General features: G+C 35.0%; 1 protein-coding gene and 1 long non-coding RNA gene across 3 annotated transcripts; both read left to right on the top strand.

The window, feature by feature from the left end:
• Positions 1–8,618: 8,618 nt before the first annotated feature.
• LOC113318350 (protein disulfide isomerase-like 2-3) lies at positions 8,619–13,650 on the top strand. The gene is made up of 9 exons (XM_026566499.1): positions 8,619–8,808; positions 9,469–9,627; positions 9,926–10,039; positions 11,201–11,361; positions 11,570–11,669; positions 12,115–12,291; positions 12,467–12,612; positions 13,030–13,176; positions 13,265–13,650. Exons 1-9 carry the CDS (start codon positions 8,683–8,685, stop codon positions 13,440–13,442), a joined length of 1,308 nt encoding a protein of 435 aa, XP_026422284.1. The 5' UTR covers positions 8,619–8,682; the 3' UTR covers positions 13,443–13,650.
• A 409-nt stretch (positions 13,651–14,059) lies between these two features.
• Positions 14,060–17,414, top strand: LOC113319226. 2 transcript variants are annotated; one of them, XR_003345249.1, is made up of 7 exons: positions 14,060–14,224; positions 14,330–14,402; positions 15,220–15,350; positions 15,547–15,681; positions 16,244–16,635; positions 16,742–16,885; positions 17,013–17,414. It is a non-coding gene; the product is annotated as an uncharacterized LOC113319226 (long non-coding RNA). The 2 variants fall into 2 exon arrangements; XR_003345248.1 differs by having other exon boundaries at positions 14,060–14,402.
• The last annotated feature ends 2,630 nt before the right edge of the window (positions 17,415–20,044 follow it).

Genomic DNA, 20,044 nt, shown 5'->3' with positions numbered 1-20,044 from the left:
TATATTGCGGAATCACAAACGATGAGACGAAATTTTTATGACTCAATACGATAGAAACAGTAAGATCAGATCAAGCAACTACAGAGAAAATAGTTGGGTCTGGCTTCACAATACCAATGAAGTCTTCAAGTCGTTAACCTACAGGGTCTCGATAGAAACCTAAGGTTAAAGGAGAATCGACTCTAGCTTATACAACTAGTATCACACAGGAGGTGTGGGGATTAGGTTTCCCAGTTCCTATAGTTCTCCTTTATATAGTCTTCAAATCAGGGTTTGCAATCAATGCTACCTTGGTAACAAAGCATTCAATATTCACCATTAAATGAAAACTTGATTAGATTCAATCTAATATCTTTCAACCGTTAGATCGAATCTTAGCTTGTTATACACAAATGAAATGCACGTTCATTTAGGTTTGTGTAACCGTACCTAAACGTGTACACCTAGTTGGTTCAACAGTAGTTAACCAATGGTTAGCCGTATGAGCACTTTCATATCAACCATATTTATATTCACCATAACTAGTTCAAATGACTCAAAAGAACTAGTCAAAGTGTTGTTCAATTGCTTAGATCTTATAGAAGTATACAAGACACAATCGAAGAAAAATCGGTTTTGATTCAATCGAATCGATTCATGCACGTTATAGCCACGGTTTGCAAATTGCATTCTTTATTATATAAATGTTTTTAGTTCATGAACAAACCAATTTTAGAAAGTAACACACTTAAGTATGCGTACGAGTATGCTTACTTAAGTAACCGGATTTGAGTTTGTTTTGGTTTTCAAGCTCAGCAGAAATTCACGGACGTGAACTTTCCGCCAATATGCATACGGGTACACACACTTTGGTAACCGAATTGAGTTGGTTTTGAATTCCAAACTCAGCAGAAATTCACGGCCGTGAACTTCCGCCAGTATGCGTACGGGTATGCATACTTACCCAGTCTCCATTAACCATTTAGTACACACACAAGTATGCATACATTTGGTTCCCGGTTTTGGACTTATACACTAATGTGCAAACACACTATATGCTTATATCCAAAGATGGTTACATATTCTAAACTCTCATTTCAATCATTGAAACATTCTTAGAGGATGTTATATAGAGGTTATTCACACTCCATTTTTCGTCAAAGCGATTTTCAAGAGATTGAAACAATCAACGTGACTTTCGTCACTTGTAAAGATGAACTAGGCCAAAGCAACTTGGAAAAAGGGAAAGCTTACCAACACATATTTCGAGAAATAGATAAGCGAGATAAACTCGGCTCGAAATAGCAAATGTGGATAATCAAAGTCTATATAGCAATACGACTTTTATCTCAAGATAGGAGATAAAGTAGATAGACTTTTGAGTGATAGATAAGTTCAAGTCTCCACATACCTTTTAGTCTATGAAGTTCCACCAGTTCCTTGATTAGTTCTTCGTATTTGCATGATGAACGCCATGGAGTCTGGAGCTCAACTACACTTTCTATCCTAGTCCGAGACTTAACTACATGTAGACTATAAATCAAGACTTATAGTTTTGACAACTAAACTTGACAAAAAAGCTTGAGATAGCAACGCTTGCGAGTTCAACCGAGCAGTGGTCTAAGAATTCTCATGAATGAAATCGGGGGATATGCCGACATTAGAGAAAGGATCCCAGAATATGATGTTGACATATTTTACTTTGAAATATAAAGTTGTGTTGTACTCTTTTTCCATTAGATCAAAATTAGTTTTTCTCAGAGGGTTTTGTTACTCAACAAGAATTTTTAATGAGACAACGATAACAACTACGCCAGATATATGTTAAATGTTGAGGACTTGAAGATTGTGTTGATATTACTGAATTATATTGAAATCAAAGAAATGAAATACTATAGTATGTCAAGCGAAAAACTTCCAATATAAAGTTAGAGTGTTATTTAGTATCAACAAAGGCGCTTTTGTTTTGGCCTAATCGCGTAGTATTTTCCCTTTGTTTAGGCTTTCTAACACTGTATTTTTTGTTCTCATGCTTTTAACGAGGAAACGTATGCAAGTCCAACTTTGTTATAAGTTATCTTAATATTGTGTTTTTTTCTTTTTCGTAGTTCATGTTTTAATCCTATTAATTATCATGGATAGGTCTTTACGAGGAAATGACTTAAACACGATGGTCACCGAGGAGAGAACTACACTTGAATAACTATACGTAGCACTACTATTGGACCACACGAGGGGGCATTGTAGGGCCTTGGGACTTAGTGTGTGTGCGTGCGACCCCATATAGATGTAACCAAGGTTTACTTTATAACCTACATATGCAAAGGCATAAACCTATGTAATATGTAACTCATATCTCTAATGAATAAGCTCTCATTTTGTTGCCTATCTCTTGTTCCGTATTCTAGCAATAATACAAAAAAACAAAAAAAAAACAAAAAAAATAATATTAATTTTCTTGTTTGGGCTGGGTCTGACGGGCCAAAATATAAGACTTTTTCTTAGATCTATCTCGAAGAAATTCAATATTCAAATCTCAGCCATTCCCCCATTCTAATTTCTCCCGGTTCTATTTCCCTCATTTCTCTCACTCCAACTTCCTTTCTAATTTTTTCTCAGTCATTCTCACATTTCATTTTTTTCACAGTTCTACTCCCTCCCTGGATTTTGATTTAGGGTTTAGGATAGAATATTTTGAAATGCTTGTGAAGTTTTCTGGTGTATATCAAGCAAGATTATATTTGGATTCTCAAATGTTAGTTATATTTATTTTATAATTATAGAGAAATATAAAACAGGTGGTTGTTTACTTTTCTGAGGAGTAACACTTGGTATGGATAAAACCATCAACGATTACCCCATTGTAAAATACTCGTTAATAGAATTCGATTACCCAATATTTGTTAGGTTTCATGGCGGTGTTGCAAACAAGGTTTTAGTAGTGACCGTTGATTAAGGTATATATTTCATTCATAATTAAATTAGCAAACTACCTGGTTATTTTTTATTTTACCAAGGAAAAAAACTAGAGAATGATAAATTCTTAAGTTTTTATGACATAAAGATGAACTACCATCTTGATGTGGTATGTGAAAGGAAAATAGGGGAACATGACAGCTAATCGACCGATTAGTCCCTACTCTACAAGATCTTCAAAGACGTGTTCCGCCCAATTCTCTTGGTATGTTTCTTGATCGATATTTTCTTCACAAACATCTGTTTTTTAGGGATGTTGTACAAAGGTTTGTGGAACTTCCCTTAATACCGGAAGGAATTGATGAAAGCGACTTTCGGATTCATCAAACCTTTTTCATTTCAGGTGCGGCATGTCTTCGAGGTTGCTCAAGAGAGTTTATTTGTAATATAAAGTTAGTCTTATAGATCTCAGTTTTGCTAGAAGAAAATTAATGTATGTTTGGTAAAATTGAGAATTACCTTGGCAACAGTGGCATAAAATAAATTTATAGGGAGAGTGAAACAATATATCGTCATGTTGGAGTCAGTGGATACAATGTTTGAATTGTGTAAAGCTATTGCGATTGTTTCCAATTTGATGCATAAAAGAAAGACTGCCATAAACGTTTTAACTGTGAATTCACACAAAGGGGACAACCATCAACAGATTCTTAGGAAATACAAGACTATGACCAGTCCGTTCCCAAAAGCTCTAGACGAACTCAAAATTTGGGCCTTTTGTGTGTCACCGATACATTGGGAACAAAATATTTACACATATCTCTAACTAGTAATTGGTGTGCATATTTAATTTTCCTAAATATGTTTTTAACCACATTCTTATATATATTATTGTAATACTTATCAATAAATCTAAGGAGATGAATGATATTCCACTTCTTTCCTCTTATGAATATTTAATTGTATGGGGGATTAAATTTTATTATATAAATCCTGACAATCAATGAACATGTGGAATGGGAACAAATCATATTCCAAGCAGTGAAGAAATCTTAATCTCAGTAATAGCGCTTCCAAACACCATATGTCTGGAGAGTTTGCATCCATATCTCCAAGAGCCATCGCAGTTATTGGAAAACCATCTGAAGCCCTAATAACACTTCCGAACACGTACCTACGAGGAAAAGGATTCCCCGGTTGGTCAAATCTTGGCAGTTCGACGGCTGCATCACTCTCTAGAACGTAAGGGTGCGTCAACTGGTAATGGTGACCAGACCACCATTATAACTGTCCTACTGGACTTCAGACATTGATATTAGCGTCCCACAATGACTTGTGTAATACCCCGTCTTTGTAATATGCAGCTTGAATTAACTCATTTAGAACTGGTGGCCTAGAGTAACGGTATATAGGTACCATATTTGTCGAAGAGTATTACAACATATGCGGGAAACTGCCCACATATCAGAGAAGAAACATATGTATAAAAAAATTATTTCAACATTTTTTTCTCCTGGTTAAAGATAATTAATATTTTCAAATGAAATTTAGTTTTTATATAATTATTTGAAATTAGAAATTTTGTTTCTCGGAAATGTTTACCAACATGACCAAACTTATATAGTAAATATTCATATATAGAAAAGTAAAATGCATATCCTCAAACATTGTATTGTTAACATATTAGAAATTGTGTTGTAACACGTGAGACGTTGTATTTTTATTTTTTTACCCATGAGAAATACTTTAACAATTAAGTTAATATTGAGGTGCATAGTAAATGCATAACTTAAGATAAATGAATGCATTATCGAATTTTGTTATCTGTTTTTAAATAATTTTCTTGAAATACGTATATATTAACACACAAATACTACCAGCAAATATATTCATATGTTAATTTTTTATTTATATTATAAGAAATAAGAAAAGAGTTATATGAAAAAAGGCACTTATACGCAAATATTCAAATACAAGAAGAAAAAGTCATGGCATAAGTTTCATATATAAACTAAAATATAGATCTTTGTTATAAAGAAAGCCAAAATTGTTAGGAGAGCAGCTGACTTTTGGTCAAAATTTTTGATTTATGGTTGACACAGATAGAAACATAACAACAAGCTTTGGATATTTCTTTCGTATCTTCTACCACAACCAATAGAACAAGGCCAATTCTTGTATTACCGGTTTTTCATTTCTATATTCAAGCTAACAATTATTATTTTAGGATTATAAGGTTTCGTTGATGCTACCTTACTTTTCAAAGCTGAATAATATAGTTATATTATTCCAAATTCTGAAGCACCTTGATCTGAAGTTGTGGTGTTCTAGTTCTTACTACTCAATCCTGATGGTTTCTCAGCAAAATTGTTTTGATTGTTGTAAGTTGGCAGTTGAGTTTTATACTAATCAATTGGTTTATCAAAAATCATTTTCTCCCCATTTTCTGATGGGTTATAATACGTTTGGTACCCAGCAAATGTCCAACACCTAGATTTAGTACCACTTACAATAAAGAAAGTGTATAGAGCATCGTCCGGTCAAACTCACAAGTTTTGGTATGTGAAGCTTATTACCAAATTTAGTTGATCAAAACTATATCTTGATTTATAGTACTAAAGTCAGTCTCGAAATAGGAATAAAACATAGTAGTTGATTATTGGAATTCACTGATTGACCCTTGGATATTAAAGACTCAAGAACAAATGGAGAATCTACGAGGACTTCATCAACAAAGGTATGTGAAGACTCACTGTCCTATTTGTTCATAATTCCTACCATTCTATATACTAAGATAATGTCGTATGGTTTTAATATAATGAAAAAAATTTCAAAGAAGAAAATTCGAGTTCAAGCTAGTACTTGAAAATATCAAAATATAAATTCAAGCAATGAAAGCTATAAAGATATTATTACATAATAGGTTGAGGACAATTTATTGTTCGATAAATCATATTTTCAAAAGAAGTTCCTAGGAGATACCAAGTTGCATTAGTGTTCATGAGCTGATTTGGTCAATACATGGGCTTTGAATTTATTAAGGATATACTTGATGAATAAAATCTCTTATTAACCCACGCATACGACCTGATTGGTTTTGAGATGTTTTTGTACACTTTTGAATCCTCAAGTACATAAAGTGTTTGGTCAGTACAGGAAATATTTGATTTTAAGTGGTTCCCTGGACACTTTTTTTATTTCACGTATACGAACTGATTTGGACAGTTCGTGAGCTTGTAGATATAAAAAGTTCCTGAACTCCGAGAGAAAAATTTGTTCACAAAATGTTTTGACCAATCACGAATTGATTTTTTCTTTGAGAGTTATCGATCTCCATTGTTGCTTGATGGTCCACGGACGACTTAACCATTGTTCTTAGGCTAACTTTTTGAACATATAGGTTATATCGATAAATACGCGGGTGCACGTTTTTCTTTGTATTCAACGCAAACTTCTCACATGCTTAAATGAATCAATCAATATTGAGAACTTTAGTTTACTTCATATCAAAGTTATTCGTAAACATGGAAACTAGTTCACAAACTTATATTTGATTATAAACTACCTAGCCTTGTTCATCATTATAAATAGAGGACTCTCTGCAAACTAGAATCTCAATCCTGGCGCAATGTGTCCTAATTGCGGCTAAAATCGTTTTCCAAAAACCTAGCTTTCCTAATGAGACTGTGTTGAATTTTTAAATTTTCACTCAGATATTCGTAAAGCCTGGTCAGGCTATATTTTACGTGATAATTCTTGATATCCGGAATCTTATCTTGATCATCGTAGTTCTTGTTTATTCCAAGGTCCGTCTCTTATGCTATACGATCATTCAAGAAATATCGATCAAGTAATAAGATTGATTGAAGTACAAAGTTCCATTCATCTCAGATTTTGTAATTGCATAAGTTTCATATATGTTCTTAAATTGATCTTGTAAGGTAAAATCAATTATGTATCTCTATAACATTCCGAAGAGAGCAAGTTATCCTAACTGTTGAGTTTTTTTTTGATATCTTATTTATCCTCGAAGATCCCTTATAAGCAAAAAAAATAATAAAAAATCATTACCTTGTTTGAATATCTCTATAAAGGAAATCAATACGATGTCTGTTAGAGTACAAATAGTTAAAGCTCCACTGCGGCCGAAGTAACTCCTAGGCCTGTAAAGGAAGTCAACTATGAGAATCAAGTGTGTTGGGTCTTGCGAGATACAATGGACATAAGAAGCACTAATGAAGCTGAATTGCTCGGAGGGTCAATTAGGTCTCAACTGCATTCGAGTCTGAAATCTGATAGTAGACTCGTGTTTGTTGTTATTCAATACAGTGCAGTTTTCAAATTGGACGAGGTCCCTCGGTTTTTATACGAGATTTTTTTCTTCTTCATTTTAGATGATTTTCTATTAATTTCTTAACATAGTAAAAGAGATAGTATTTCATATTATGTGTATATAAAAGTACATATTTTTTTTTATTTTAAAACAAAAGGAAGAAAATTACAACTAAATAGCGTAATAATAGCTTATGCTTCTATTCTCAAAGGTATAAAAAAATCCACGAACATGACAAATAAAATTCGAAAATCATTTTGTTAATACAATCATCTCACATACCGCAATGTATTCCAAGTAGGAAATACAAATCTAACGGTGTTATTCCTGTAAAAATATTTAAATCGTTAATTCCGTAAAAATCTTCATATTGATTGCATATAAAATTATGTATCAAAATATTCGACATACCTATTTCAAAATCTATAACACAAAACGTATGTATATAGTGTACCACCAACGCTCGACCAATACATACACCAATTTGGGATGTTGTTTTTCCGCTTCAATATATAGTATAACGTAATCCAGGGAAACCTATTGACAATTAGTTTAGAAGAAGGAGGTACATATGCATAAACTTTGTTAACTTCGTATCAAGCACCTCTTAGTTTTGGAGGTTGCTTATCTCGCTCAACTATGTAGTCAAATGACCTTGAAATTCGGCTAATTGTTGATTCGAAAGTAGAGTGGTACTGTTTTCTTCATCATAGTTTGTTTGGGTTGCCGGTATATGTTGATTGACTTTATTCGGAGGTGGTTTTCTATTTCTTTTGTGCCTAATATCTTACAACATTTCTGTTGAGAGAGGTTGAATAAAAATTAGAAGAGATTTTAGTAGAAAAAAATTCAAAAAGATAGCGAATTTTAGTGTGAGTTGAGAAGTGAAGGAGTTCCGTATTTATGGGTAAAAAAATAACCGTTAATTCAACCATTATAGTCTTGGATTGAGACAACTTTTGTGGACTGAGACGATCGTCTCAGTCCACAACGACCGACTTGTGTTGTAACGGTAAATTTTTTATCTTCTGTGAGAAATTTGGTTTGATTGTCTCAGACGACCTGTGTGGTAACGGTAAATTTTTTATCTTATATGAGAAACTTGGTTTGCCTATCCACCTGACCTATTTAAATTAAACCCTTTACCCATTTCCGCGGGATTTGCACTTTGGCCTTATTTTAGGGAAGTTATTAATCTATGCATCAAAGATTCAAAGTTTTACTGTGGGCGTAGTAATGTGGACTCGTTAATACGAATGAACTCGACTTCAGTTACAGGTTCAGGTTAAGCCCAAGCCCTTGAATGGCATACGTGGTAAGTTTTGATTGGCTCTTACACGTGTATATCCGACAGGGCTCACTGAACCTGTAGTAGAAATTCTACCATTAGCACAGACCCACCCAGGGTTTCTTCTTCGTCTTCAGTCTTAGATACAGAAACAGAGAGAAAGAAAATGTCTTCATCAGCTTCTTGGATCGGTTCGATATTGTTCCTCGTCTATATCAGTGCATCAGCGAGTGCACTCTATGGACCTTCGTCTCCTGTACTTCAACTCACTCCATCAAATTTCAAGTCCAAGGTAAAAAATTGATTCTGTGATTTTAATCTTCGTTGAATCCATATCTTGTGATCATCATCATTTGTAACAAAAACACAGTACAAATCAGATATTGACATATAAGAGTTTTATGTATTGGTCAAATATATAACATCATCCATGTATATAGTATGCTTCAAAAACAAAAAAACCATGTAAAATAGTGTTTGTTCTATAGTTTAACCTTATTAGTTTTTTTTTGTTGTTAATTTGTCATAATTAGTGAATGAATTAACATTAATGGTTACTTGTAACTTCTGATCTTAGATCTGGGTCTTCTTCTATTTAACGTCTCATAATGTGTTGTTTGTTAAACTGGGATGTGTGCATCAGTAATATATATATATATATATATATATATATATATATATATATATAGGAATGCCCTTTTCGTTGTATAGAAAATGTGTGCATTTCTTTTTAGATCATTGTTGACTTACAAACAAGGAAGTTGTTGCTTTTTGTGTAAACTGTTATCTGTTTTTGAAGTTAATAGCATTTACTTGTCATTTGCATAGAATTTGATACTTTATTGCATTCACGAACTTGGTGAATTGGGAACGACACTGTTGATTGAGCGAGTAATAGAACCGAGTTTTGTATCAACGATCCGTAGTAATGAGAATTTGGGAATTGTGGCAGGTTTTGAACGCTAATGGAATTGTTTTGGTCGAGTTTTTTGCTCCCTGGTGTGGTCACTGTAAATCTTTGACACCTGTATGGGAGAAGGCAGCCAGTGTGTTGAAGGGAGTTGTAACTATTGCTGCTCTTGATGTGGATGCTCATCAAGCACTTGCTCAGGTCTGAAATCTTCTATTAACTTTATCTGTATTTACGTCTTTTCTTTTTTGCATCAACAGCTAGACTTACATCCCTGGTATAAAAGTGGGAGTAGTTAAAGGCTGAACCTTTTGCCAAACATGCTTGTCGTTGACAAATGTCCTGCGCGGCTATGCCTTGACTTTTTTAAGTTACTCCAAAGTCTACCCACAGATGTTTTCCGAGTTCTGATATGGAATTATCAGTTTAGTGTAACATGTTGGTTGGGTCATGCCTCCTCAATGCGCTGAAACTTGTCAATGCTAATTGATTTATACAGGAATATGGGATTAAAGGATTTCCAACTATCAAGGTGTTTTTTCCTGGGAAGCCTCCAGTAGATTACCAAGGAGCTAGAGATGCCAAAGCGATAGTTGATTTCGCATCTAAGCAGGTCAATCCGAAACCCTAACTGGAATTTTAATTTACATTGTGTGAGTTTTTTATTTTAAATTTTTGAGATCAAAAGATCTGGTTAATATTTCACCTTCATTAACTTCTTTCTACACCATGAATTGTGTATAGTGATGTGCATAATATTACTTAAAAGATCAAAAGATATGGTTAATGTTTCACCTTCATTAACTTCCTTCTACACCATGAATTGTGTATACTGATGTGCATATATTACTTAAAATGGGTGTGTTTATAAGAAATTATATTAAATTCAGCGGTACAATGAGATCAATTAGGACATATGTGATGTACAATCTAGTAATTCTTTTCGTAGAAGTGCAGGGAACACCATAAAAGAAATTTACTGCTCGTGTAACACTTCAGCTTGTTCTATGTCTGATGCCCTATCTGGAAGGGAAAAAACCCGTAGATCCCTTACAGAGATAGTTTGGCGGGCTTAAGAGAAAGGAGTGCAAAATATTGGATAGATCCCATCAATATCATTTGATGCGCTTTCCTACATAAAAGCAGGTCAAATACCTTAAGACATACACTAGGCATGGTCCCTTGGTCAGTACTCTTTTGACTATATGCTGAGGTCAAGTGTTCATCATCTTTGTACCCAGTTTTGGCAGGTTATGTAACAATGGGGAAGATCGGAAATGTAAACTAGAATCCTGGAAGAATATATATTTTTAGATAAATGTTTCCAACTTGAGGGATTAGCTCTTGATGATAATCTACATTATTAACTTCAACTACCATGGTTATAGTAGACAGATCAAGCTAAGATTGATTTATAACTTATGATCTGCTTCTAGTTGTAATATTTTAAACTCATGAATTTCAGTAACCTACTAAATTCTTTGTCAAATGATCTGCCATGTTTCGTTGTTCAGAGTATCTATAAATTCAACCCTTTCTTCCCTTGGGTTTGGTGTCTTACTTGTCCTGACATATGTTCTTGTAGCAAGATTTTTTTTTTTATTTATGGATAAGTATTAACTAAAACTTTTCTAGTTATGGATAGTAATAATAATTACTCCAAACGTTGGAAATTAGCTAGTCTTCTTCCCTCTTTTAAACTCTCAGAGTTCCTAATTATGGGGCAGTTGTTTATAAATTTATTAATCTATAAGGGTTCAATTGTCGTGCACAGGTTAAGGCTCTCATAACCGACCGTTTAAACGGAAAAACTAGTTCTGGAGGATCAAGTAAGAAAAAAGAACCAAGCGCATCTGTGGAACTGAACTCAAAGAATTTTGATGATATGGTCACTAAAAGCAAAGATCTTTGGATCGTGGAGTTCTTCGCACCTTGGTGAGCATTCCTCATTCTATGTTTAGGCTTCCCAAGTGACTCTTATACAGTTTAGGTGTATATCTCCTTAAAAAGTTCCACCATCACTATCTCTTTAGTTACTTGATAATAATTAAATATTGGCAATAGAAGTAAATGAAACACCTGTTAGTTCTTTTGTTTTGACTTAAGAAATAACAGTTGTCTGAAACTCTAATACTTTCTTCAGGTGTGGACACTGTAAAAAACTAGCACCTGAATGGACGAAAGCTTCCATCAACTTGAAAGGGAAAGTGAAGCTAGGTCACGTCGATTGTGATTCTGAAAAGGTAGTCTACTAAGCACAAAAACTATCTCCTGTTGACTTAAGAAAGCCACCACAGTGGACTCAGTTTTGCTGCTTACTTCTTGAAATTATTAGCAATAGTGATTCAGTTTGTCTGAAAACCTACCTCCAGATCTTGATTGGACATACTCTTCCTCTACTGGAGGGTTTCGTGCTGTGGGTGTCAATAACGTTCCATGTGTTTGTGGTTTTTCCCTAGACGTACTAGGATTAGGTTTTTAATTTGGGTTCTCCAATTAGTTTTGTAGTTCCATCATCTCAGGCTTCTCCTAAATGGAGTATCTTTACTTTATTTTTCAGTTGTGTATCAGATTTTAGTCAGTGCGGAATTTTCACAAGCATTGTCTTGTGACCATCATAACATACGAACTTTTTGTGTCTTTTATCTTTATATCGTGTGCATATTACTAATGTGGTTGTTTTGACAGTCTTTGATGAGCAGGTTTAGCGTGCAAGGTTTCCCCACCATCCTGGTGTTTGGTTCTGACAAAGACAGACCAGTTCCTTATGAAGGTGCTAGAGTTGCTGCAGCAATTGAATCATTTGCCTTGGAGCAGCTAGAAACCAATGTTTCTCCTCCTGAAGTGATCGAACTTACTGGACAGGTAGATGTCTTACCGGGCCTTTCTATTTTATCAGTATGCGTGTGGTTTCCTGGTTTGGGAATAAATTCTTGGCAATCCCAACCAGGTTCTAGTTTCATTTTTTTTTTGCCCTCGGACCTTTTTTTAGAATTTTTGGGGTTAAAATCGTAAATTTCATGGTGGTCTTTTGGTGTAGGATGTGTTGGAGGAGAAGTGTGGCTCAGCTGCCATCTGTTTTGTTTCTTTCCTTCCTGACATTTTGGACTCGAAGGCAGAAGGGAGAAACAAATATCTTCAACAATTGTTATCAACAGCCGAGAAGAACAAAAGGAGTCCTTACAGGCAAGTAAAACTTACCCCTGAGAGTTATATCACAGCTGTAAGCGCTTAAATTGGGGTTTTCTTGTCATGGCGTATAGGAAGGATGGAATGTCATTTGTTGGCACCAAAGTTGCACTTTCCTTGAACTTTTACATTAGTCTTGATCATCTAAATCCAGTGACCAATTCTCAGCTTCCGACTCTACGAGCTTTTCCATGTTTTCATGGAAAAGGAACTCATATTTCTTTAGGATATGGTGTCGTGAGGCAAGCTTTTCATGTTTTAGTGGTAGTTTATCTGAAACTCGTGTCTCAATTACTAACAGAAAACCCTAATCCAGTTCTGATCTCATTTTTGATGAGCAAAAATTTTGTACCCGTTGTTTGGATCACATTGTATTCATTTCCAAGTAAATAAATTTTTCGGTCTATTTTGTAGCTATGTATGGGCAGCTGCTGGTAAGCAACCTGACCTAGAAAAACAAGTCGGTGTTGGTGGTTACGGATACCCAGCTATGGTGGCATTGAACTTGAGGAAAAAAGCTTATGCTCCACTTCGAAGTGCTTTCCAGCTTGACCACATCTTGTAAGTCTCGCTGTACATGCACATTTTTTAAATAATCCACTTGCCTTGGAAAGGAACGAGATGTTTAACAGGTTAAGTTTGCTTTCAGAGAGTTCGTGAAAGAGGCTGCTGGTGGTGGAAAAGGAAATCTACCTTTAGAGACCACACCAACAATACTTAAGACAGAACCTTGGGACGGCAAAGATGGACAAATACTTGAAGAAGATGAATTCTCTCTTGAAGAGCTCATGGGAGGAGATGATACTACAGACAAAGATGAATTGTAGACTGACTTTAAAGGTGTAGATTAAGGGTAATTTACGAATGAGGAGAAAAAGTAAAAAGTATTTATAGCATAATTGATCAGGACTCATGAGAGCTACGTCTAGTCGTTTGTCAAGAAATTGTATGAAACTCATCTGTCACCATTTTCCCTCAATAATCTACTGATTGATGAATTGTTTGTTCCCAAATAATTCATTGTTTCCTTTACAATTCTTCTTCTTTTGTTTATCCATTTTTGGTCAGGTAATGCGAGCACGGAATCTTTGTAGGCCTTATGATCTACCTATTTAGTTGAGGTTCTTCAAGGAGTCGGATTTGAGAATAGATTTTGCTTTCAATTTTTATTTTATACTGTTTGGAAACCAAATTTGTCCCTTCAAGCAATGAAGCTCATGTAATAACATTTCCCAAACCTAAATATCTGCTGTAAACTGCAATGATGAAAGACCACCCAACTAAATTAGTTGCCAATTGCGCAAAATTGCTGATCAAGATAGTAGAGCATCCCGGGCTTTGGAGGGATGGACTAGACTAGAGTGTCCAAAGCCCACCAAATAATTTCTACTATAAATAATCGCTACCTAGGTTGCAGCGGCAACACTTCATAAATTAGGTCAAATGGCTAATCGTCCTCCACAAATAGTGAAATCATTAGCAGCCATGGACGATGCTGACGATCAATTTATATTAGTTCGAGAAAACGAAGATGTAAAACATGGATTGAGGTGTGGCAAAGTCAAGAATGATGGTTGCGTAAGGAAACATGTTGGTCACTCTCACGAAGGTATACTCGATGTGCTATACTCAAATGAAGATGGTGAACGATCTTACTGTTCATAGGGGTGGGCAACTTCGCTGACTAAGGTTTTAAAACATTCTAATTATGAAGAGTTTTGGGAACCGGATACTGATGCTGACGGTAACTATGATAAGCTGAGAAGCCATCGTCTGACAATGCTAAAGTAAGTAGGTGGTTTTATTAAATTAAATAGAGTTCTTCGAAACAACTTCCCATCTGTTATTGCTGAAAAGATTTTGAATATCAGATTATTTACGGATATAAATGGTAGGATGAAACAGAACATAAGATGGCTACTAACTATGGAATTTTTACTGTTAAGTCCATGTATCAGAAATTGAAAAATCCAGAGACCAATAGAGCAGCTAATGCACAGTTTTGGAAGTCATTTTGGAAGCTTAATATTTCTCAAAGAATGAAAATTTTCCTGTGGAAATGTATTCATAATGCTGTACCTGTTAGAAAAAAGTTAGGACAATTTATGAAGGATATAGATATGAAATGCATTTTCTGTGAACATGATTGTGAATCCTTAAATATGCTAAATCTGTCTGGATGTTACCCCCCTTGGTAGGATTGAGGCTTAGTAGCGATGCAGATTTTAACTTTACACATATGTATTCTGATTGGATTGCAGGGGTTGGCAGCAGTAGTGAGATAGAAATTATGGCCACAAAATGCTGGCTAATTTGGAAAGAACGATGTCTTAGGATATTCGAGTCAAAATCAACTACTAGTCTGCAATTGGCCTTAGCTGTCCAACGACATTTGAATTTTTGGTCCCCATTAAAGGAAAGAATAGATGAATATCATCACAGTAGAGTTAATTCTATCTCTGACCTAAATAGGAACATTAACAATATTGAACAAGGATGGACAGCTCCTTCTCTTAATCACTCTAAAGTGAATTTTGATGCTTCTTGGGTGGATGTTTCTTCTATTGCTGGTTACGGTATAATATTTCTTCTATTGCTTGACAGAAATCTGATGGCTGCTGTTGCTTACTGCATCGAAGAAGGATTTAGTGTATATGCGTTGACTACGGATATGATCGTCTTTCTCGATGACGATCCAACTTATTTAAGGCCAAAGATCATGGAGTGCTGTCTGAGTATGTTATAATGCTTTGCTTTATCTCCAAATGGGTTTTATTTGATATTATGGTTTCAATGTTTTTTTTTGTATGTATATGATGTGATACTAGTTTGCTTAGAGTCATAAACTGTTAACATATGTGCTGTTTTAATATTTTTCTGATATCTGGCTAATTTAATATTTTTATTTGTTACGCATTGTTTTGTTTTCAGAGACAAAGCAAAGCCGTGGGGGCCGTATCCCGAATTTGGACCACTTCAAAATATCATTGGCAAAGAGTTCTTATTTGGAAAGAGGACCAGAAATCCTCTTATGGTCTCATTTATAAGATGTCTGCATGATGAGTGGTAACTCCCTATATTATTTTGTTCTTCATGGAGTTTGTGATATTATAGTGTTGCTCCTTCTACTTGATCACCCTCTGTTTAGATGTCAATAGCAATTGTCAACAGCAATTCTGAATGCGGAGAACCATTATCATTCATATCATGCACTCATAATCATAAAGAACACTGTCATGATATGTGTGCTGCTAAATTTCTTGTTTTTGTTTTGGAATTTCAATATTAGACTATCCAACAGTCCTACTATGGTGCATATCTTCGGAGGATATAAGATCTGCATACTTTGTTGTCCTTTACATTGAATTTGAAAGAAGATCAGCATGCCTCCTTTTCTCCTATGAATTTGTTTTGACAGTTCTTTGTCATATACATTTGCCAAAAAAATTATTTGCTCATGGAATCTCTTCCACAAAACTCATGGAATATCTATGTTATGTGTGATTGCAATGTTATGCTTTGTTACTTTGACATAAGTGATTTGTTGATTATCACAATAGAGGTTGAATGGTGTGTCTCTTACTAGGCACAGATTGTTGATTTCTTTATTTTGTATTTTTTTTACTAGTGCTGCCGCTCTGTTTGGTAAGGATGATCTAGGAAATCGCAGAGAGTATCGATTTCTTGAACACCCCATATTTTTGGAGAATGAGCCATACGCAACATATGTGGAAACCGTTCACAACCACATGTATACGAGCGACAGATTTCCACCTGGGCTGTTTGACGAGACTAGGATGCTTAATGAGGACTCGATATTTCTTAGACGAGGGGATGGTAGACCGGGGGAGAAGGAGATAGAGATCGGGTGTTCGTCGAACTTGGATGACCACAGTAGCCGACCTGGAGTCGTCGAGTGTGATAAAGCAATCATATGAAAAAGAAAAGAATCGTTTAAACAGAACAGTTGCTTCGTTTGTTACACTCTTGCGTGGCTCGATGGTACATGCAAATGACAAGGTGAGTGGACCTTACTCTCGAAAACCAAAGAAGTTGTTACGAATGAGTAATTTTCTGAAGTTTATAAGACTTATAATGAGTTATTAATCCTATTTAACGAGGTCAGGCAGCGCACAGCAAGAAACTTGTTGTACAAAGTGGCAGGAAAACTGTTGGAAGAGGCAGCGCTGCTGTTGTAGGCAGAGGAGTATATGCCGAATTTCTCAAGCTAGAGTTTCCACAATTAGTTCCATATCTATTTGAATGCTATGTGAGTATTTTGCAGACTCTCATTTTCATTTGTTTCTTTCATTTTCATTTGTTCTTTTTGGTTTAATTTTTGTTTTTATTTTCACTTTCTTTTTTTTGGTTTAATTTGTGTTTTCATTTAATTGCAGGGCACGTGTCAAACAATTGATTAGTGTGGAGAACTGCTGTCTAGCTTCATTGTCAATGTGGTAATATTTTGTTGTTAATAGTTTTGCAACTCTTGCCAAGTGTCTGTCTCAAGACTTGTCTTATCACGTCTCTATGTGGTAATATTTTGTTGTCAATGGTTTTGCAACTGTTGCCAAGGGTCTTATTCACATCTCTACTTGTATATGGATTTTAATTTTAGGCTACTAAATATTTCAAAAATACTCTGTGAATTTGCTTGCTCTTCTAGGGCTGAGTCTTGTGGAGGAATTGGAGGTAATGATTGTGATGGAAAACTGTAAAATCTACTCGAAAGCAAATTACCTTATTTGTTTTTTGTCCATTTTTGAAATTTAATGAAATAGCAGCCTATCCAGTGAGCATGTACTCGTATGACTTCTTTGTGTCCCTTCTTTATTTGTTTTTGCCCTTAAGTATACCTTCAAAGTAATTTTCTAGTTCATCTAGTAGGTTTTTTGTATTACTGAAGAAACTCAAGAATACAGGGACTAGAAAAGACTGTAAGAGATAGTCTGATTCCTAGCATATCATGTCCGGAAGTAGAGGTACCGTCAATTACAGAATTAACTAGAGAAGTTGGAAGGGAAGTTACATTCTGTACTAGCCTTCTATTACAATTATCTATAATCAAAATATTGCCTAAAAAGTTTGGCATTGTCTGCAACCATTCATTGAAAAGAGAAGATTTTCTGGCTTCAAGGGCCAACTTGTCAGCAGCTTGATTTCCTGATTTGTTGTTGAAACTGAACCCCAAGAAGTTGTTGCATTCCTTCAAGATCTTCATAGCTTCCTTCACGATTCCTTGATTCTGCCAGGACGTTAGAGACTCTATGCCTCTAGTAAAATCAATTATTCATCTAGTAGTTTTAAATACGTAAATTATGTTTCCATGTCAAAAAAAAATCTCCCTGGTACCTACTGGAAGTGGCTTTCTAGGGAATACGTAAGAAAAGATTCTGCTAATGCTTTAAAGAATCCAGTAGACAGGCTGTGTTAGTCTAATGCTGTAGGTGCCGAATTCTGTCCTTTTTGTGGGGATACCCACTACGGAATTCCTTTTAATGCATCATGTAATCGTTCTTTACTTGTCCAAATTGACATATGCCCTTAGTTTGGCCCATTCTTGTCAAATCTTGATCTCAAGAATAAGCCAGATTGGAAGCCAAAAAACACTCCAACATTACAAAATCGGGCATGAAAACTTGAAATATGAAAATCGATCAGCAAAACTTAGAAATACCGTGAAACATGCAATATATGTACTGCTATTGTAACATGCAATCTTTGTTGGCCACAACCATTTGCTAGCCGCATCGTGATCCAATAGATATAGCCGTTCAATATGCTCTGAATTATTGGACTCAAAAACAAAAAAGTGGAACGAAAGTGAAGTTAGAAACAACTTCCCATCTGTTATTGCTGAAAATATTTTTAATATCAGATTATTTACGGATATAAATTGTAGGATGAAACAGAACAAACTAAGATGGCTACTAATTACGAATGTAATTTTTACTATTAAGTCCATGTATCAGAAATTGAAAAATCAGTAGTTGAGACTAATAGAGCAGCTAATGCACAGTTTTGGAAGCTTAATATTTCTCAAAGAATAAAAATTTTCCCGTGGAAATGTATTCATAATGCTGTACCTGTTAGAAAAAAGTTAAAACAATTTATGAAGGATATAGATATGAAATGCATTTTTTGTGAACATGATTGTGAATCCTTAAAGCATATATTCTTTGAATGTCCCTATGCTAAATCTGTCTGGATGTTACCCCCTTGATAGGATTGAGGCTTAGTAGTGATGCAGATTTTTCCTTTACACATATGTATTCTGATTGGATTCCAGGGGTTTGCACCAGTAGTGAGATAGAAATTATGGCCACAAAATGCTGGCTAATTTGGAAAGAACGATGTCTTAGGATATTCGAGTCAAAATCAACTACTAGTCTGCAATTGGCCTTAGCTGTCCAACGACATTTGAATTTTTGGTCCCCATTAAAGGAAAGAATAGATGAATATCATCACAGTAGAGTTAATTCTATCTCTGACCTAAATAGGAACAATAACAATATTGAACAAGGATGGACAACTCCTTCTCTTAATCAATCTAAAGTGAATTTTGATGTTTTTGGGTGGATGTTTCTTCTACTGTTGGTTACGATATAATATTTCTTTCTGATACAGGGACAACTATCCAAGCTTCAGCTGAGACCTTCAACGCCTCCATTGCAGAAGAAGCAGAGGCTTTTGAGTCTGTTAGAGGTGGCTAAATGGGCAAAGACTATGGATATTCAAAGTTTCTATATTGAAGGCAACTGCCAGAGACTCATTCTTTACGCTCAAAACAAGCAAAGCAACATTTTTGGAGAAATCAAGCTATTGTATCGGAAGCAATGAAGATCTTAAGGTCATGTACTATTTTTTTGGGTATCTCTTTTAAGACAGGAAATGCAACAAAGTGGTGGATATTCTAGCAAAGGAGGCAAGAAAGAAGAACATCCATAAACAAATCTGGTTCCAAATGCCAGACTACATTTCAAATGCCTTACAATAAGATATTGTATTTTCAAATTCAGCTGTCTTTTCCTTTCAGATATATGAGTTAACAATATGTTGGTAGGGGTCAATATCTCAAATCACTGTCATGAGATAAGGGCAACCAATACTTTGAGTAACTCTCTGTAAACTTTTTGCTTCATTAATCTATTTAACTTAAAAAAAAAATCCCCAAGAGTCAACACCTCGCAACCTGCATAAACTGGATCAGAATCTTCTCTTCCATGATTTCTTTCTATTTTCCGAAGACAAATCACTTTATGTTTCTTAGTGGCAGGATCAAATCCAAAGTCAAATTCAGTAACAACTCTTTCTTCTTTTTGTATGAATGTTGTTTGGCATCCATGGTGTCAATTCTCGGGTAGCGATATTGTATATACGAACACCGAAGTTCCATGTTGTATCACTGACACAGATCAAACCGTTCACC

The sequence above is a fragment of the Papaver somniferum genome, chromosome 10 (genome assembly GCF_003573695.1).
Source record: "Papaver somniferum cultivar HN1 chromosome 10, ASM357369v1, whole genome shotgun sequence".
NCBI lineage: Eukaryota > Viridiplantae > Streptophyta > Magnoliopsida > Ranunculales > Papaveraceae > Papaver > Papaver somniferum.
This window is presented reverse-complemented; position numbering and strand designations above follow the sequence as displayed.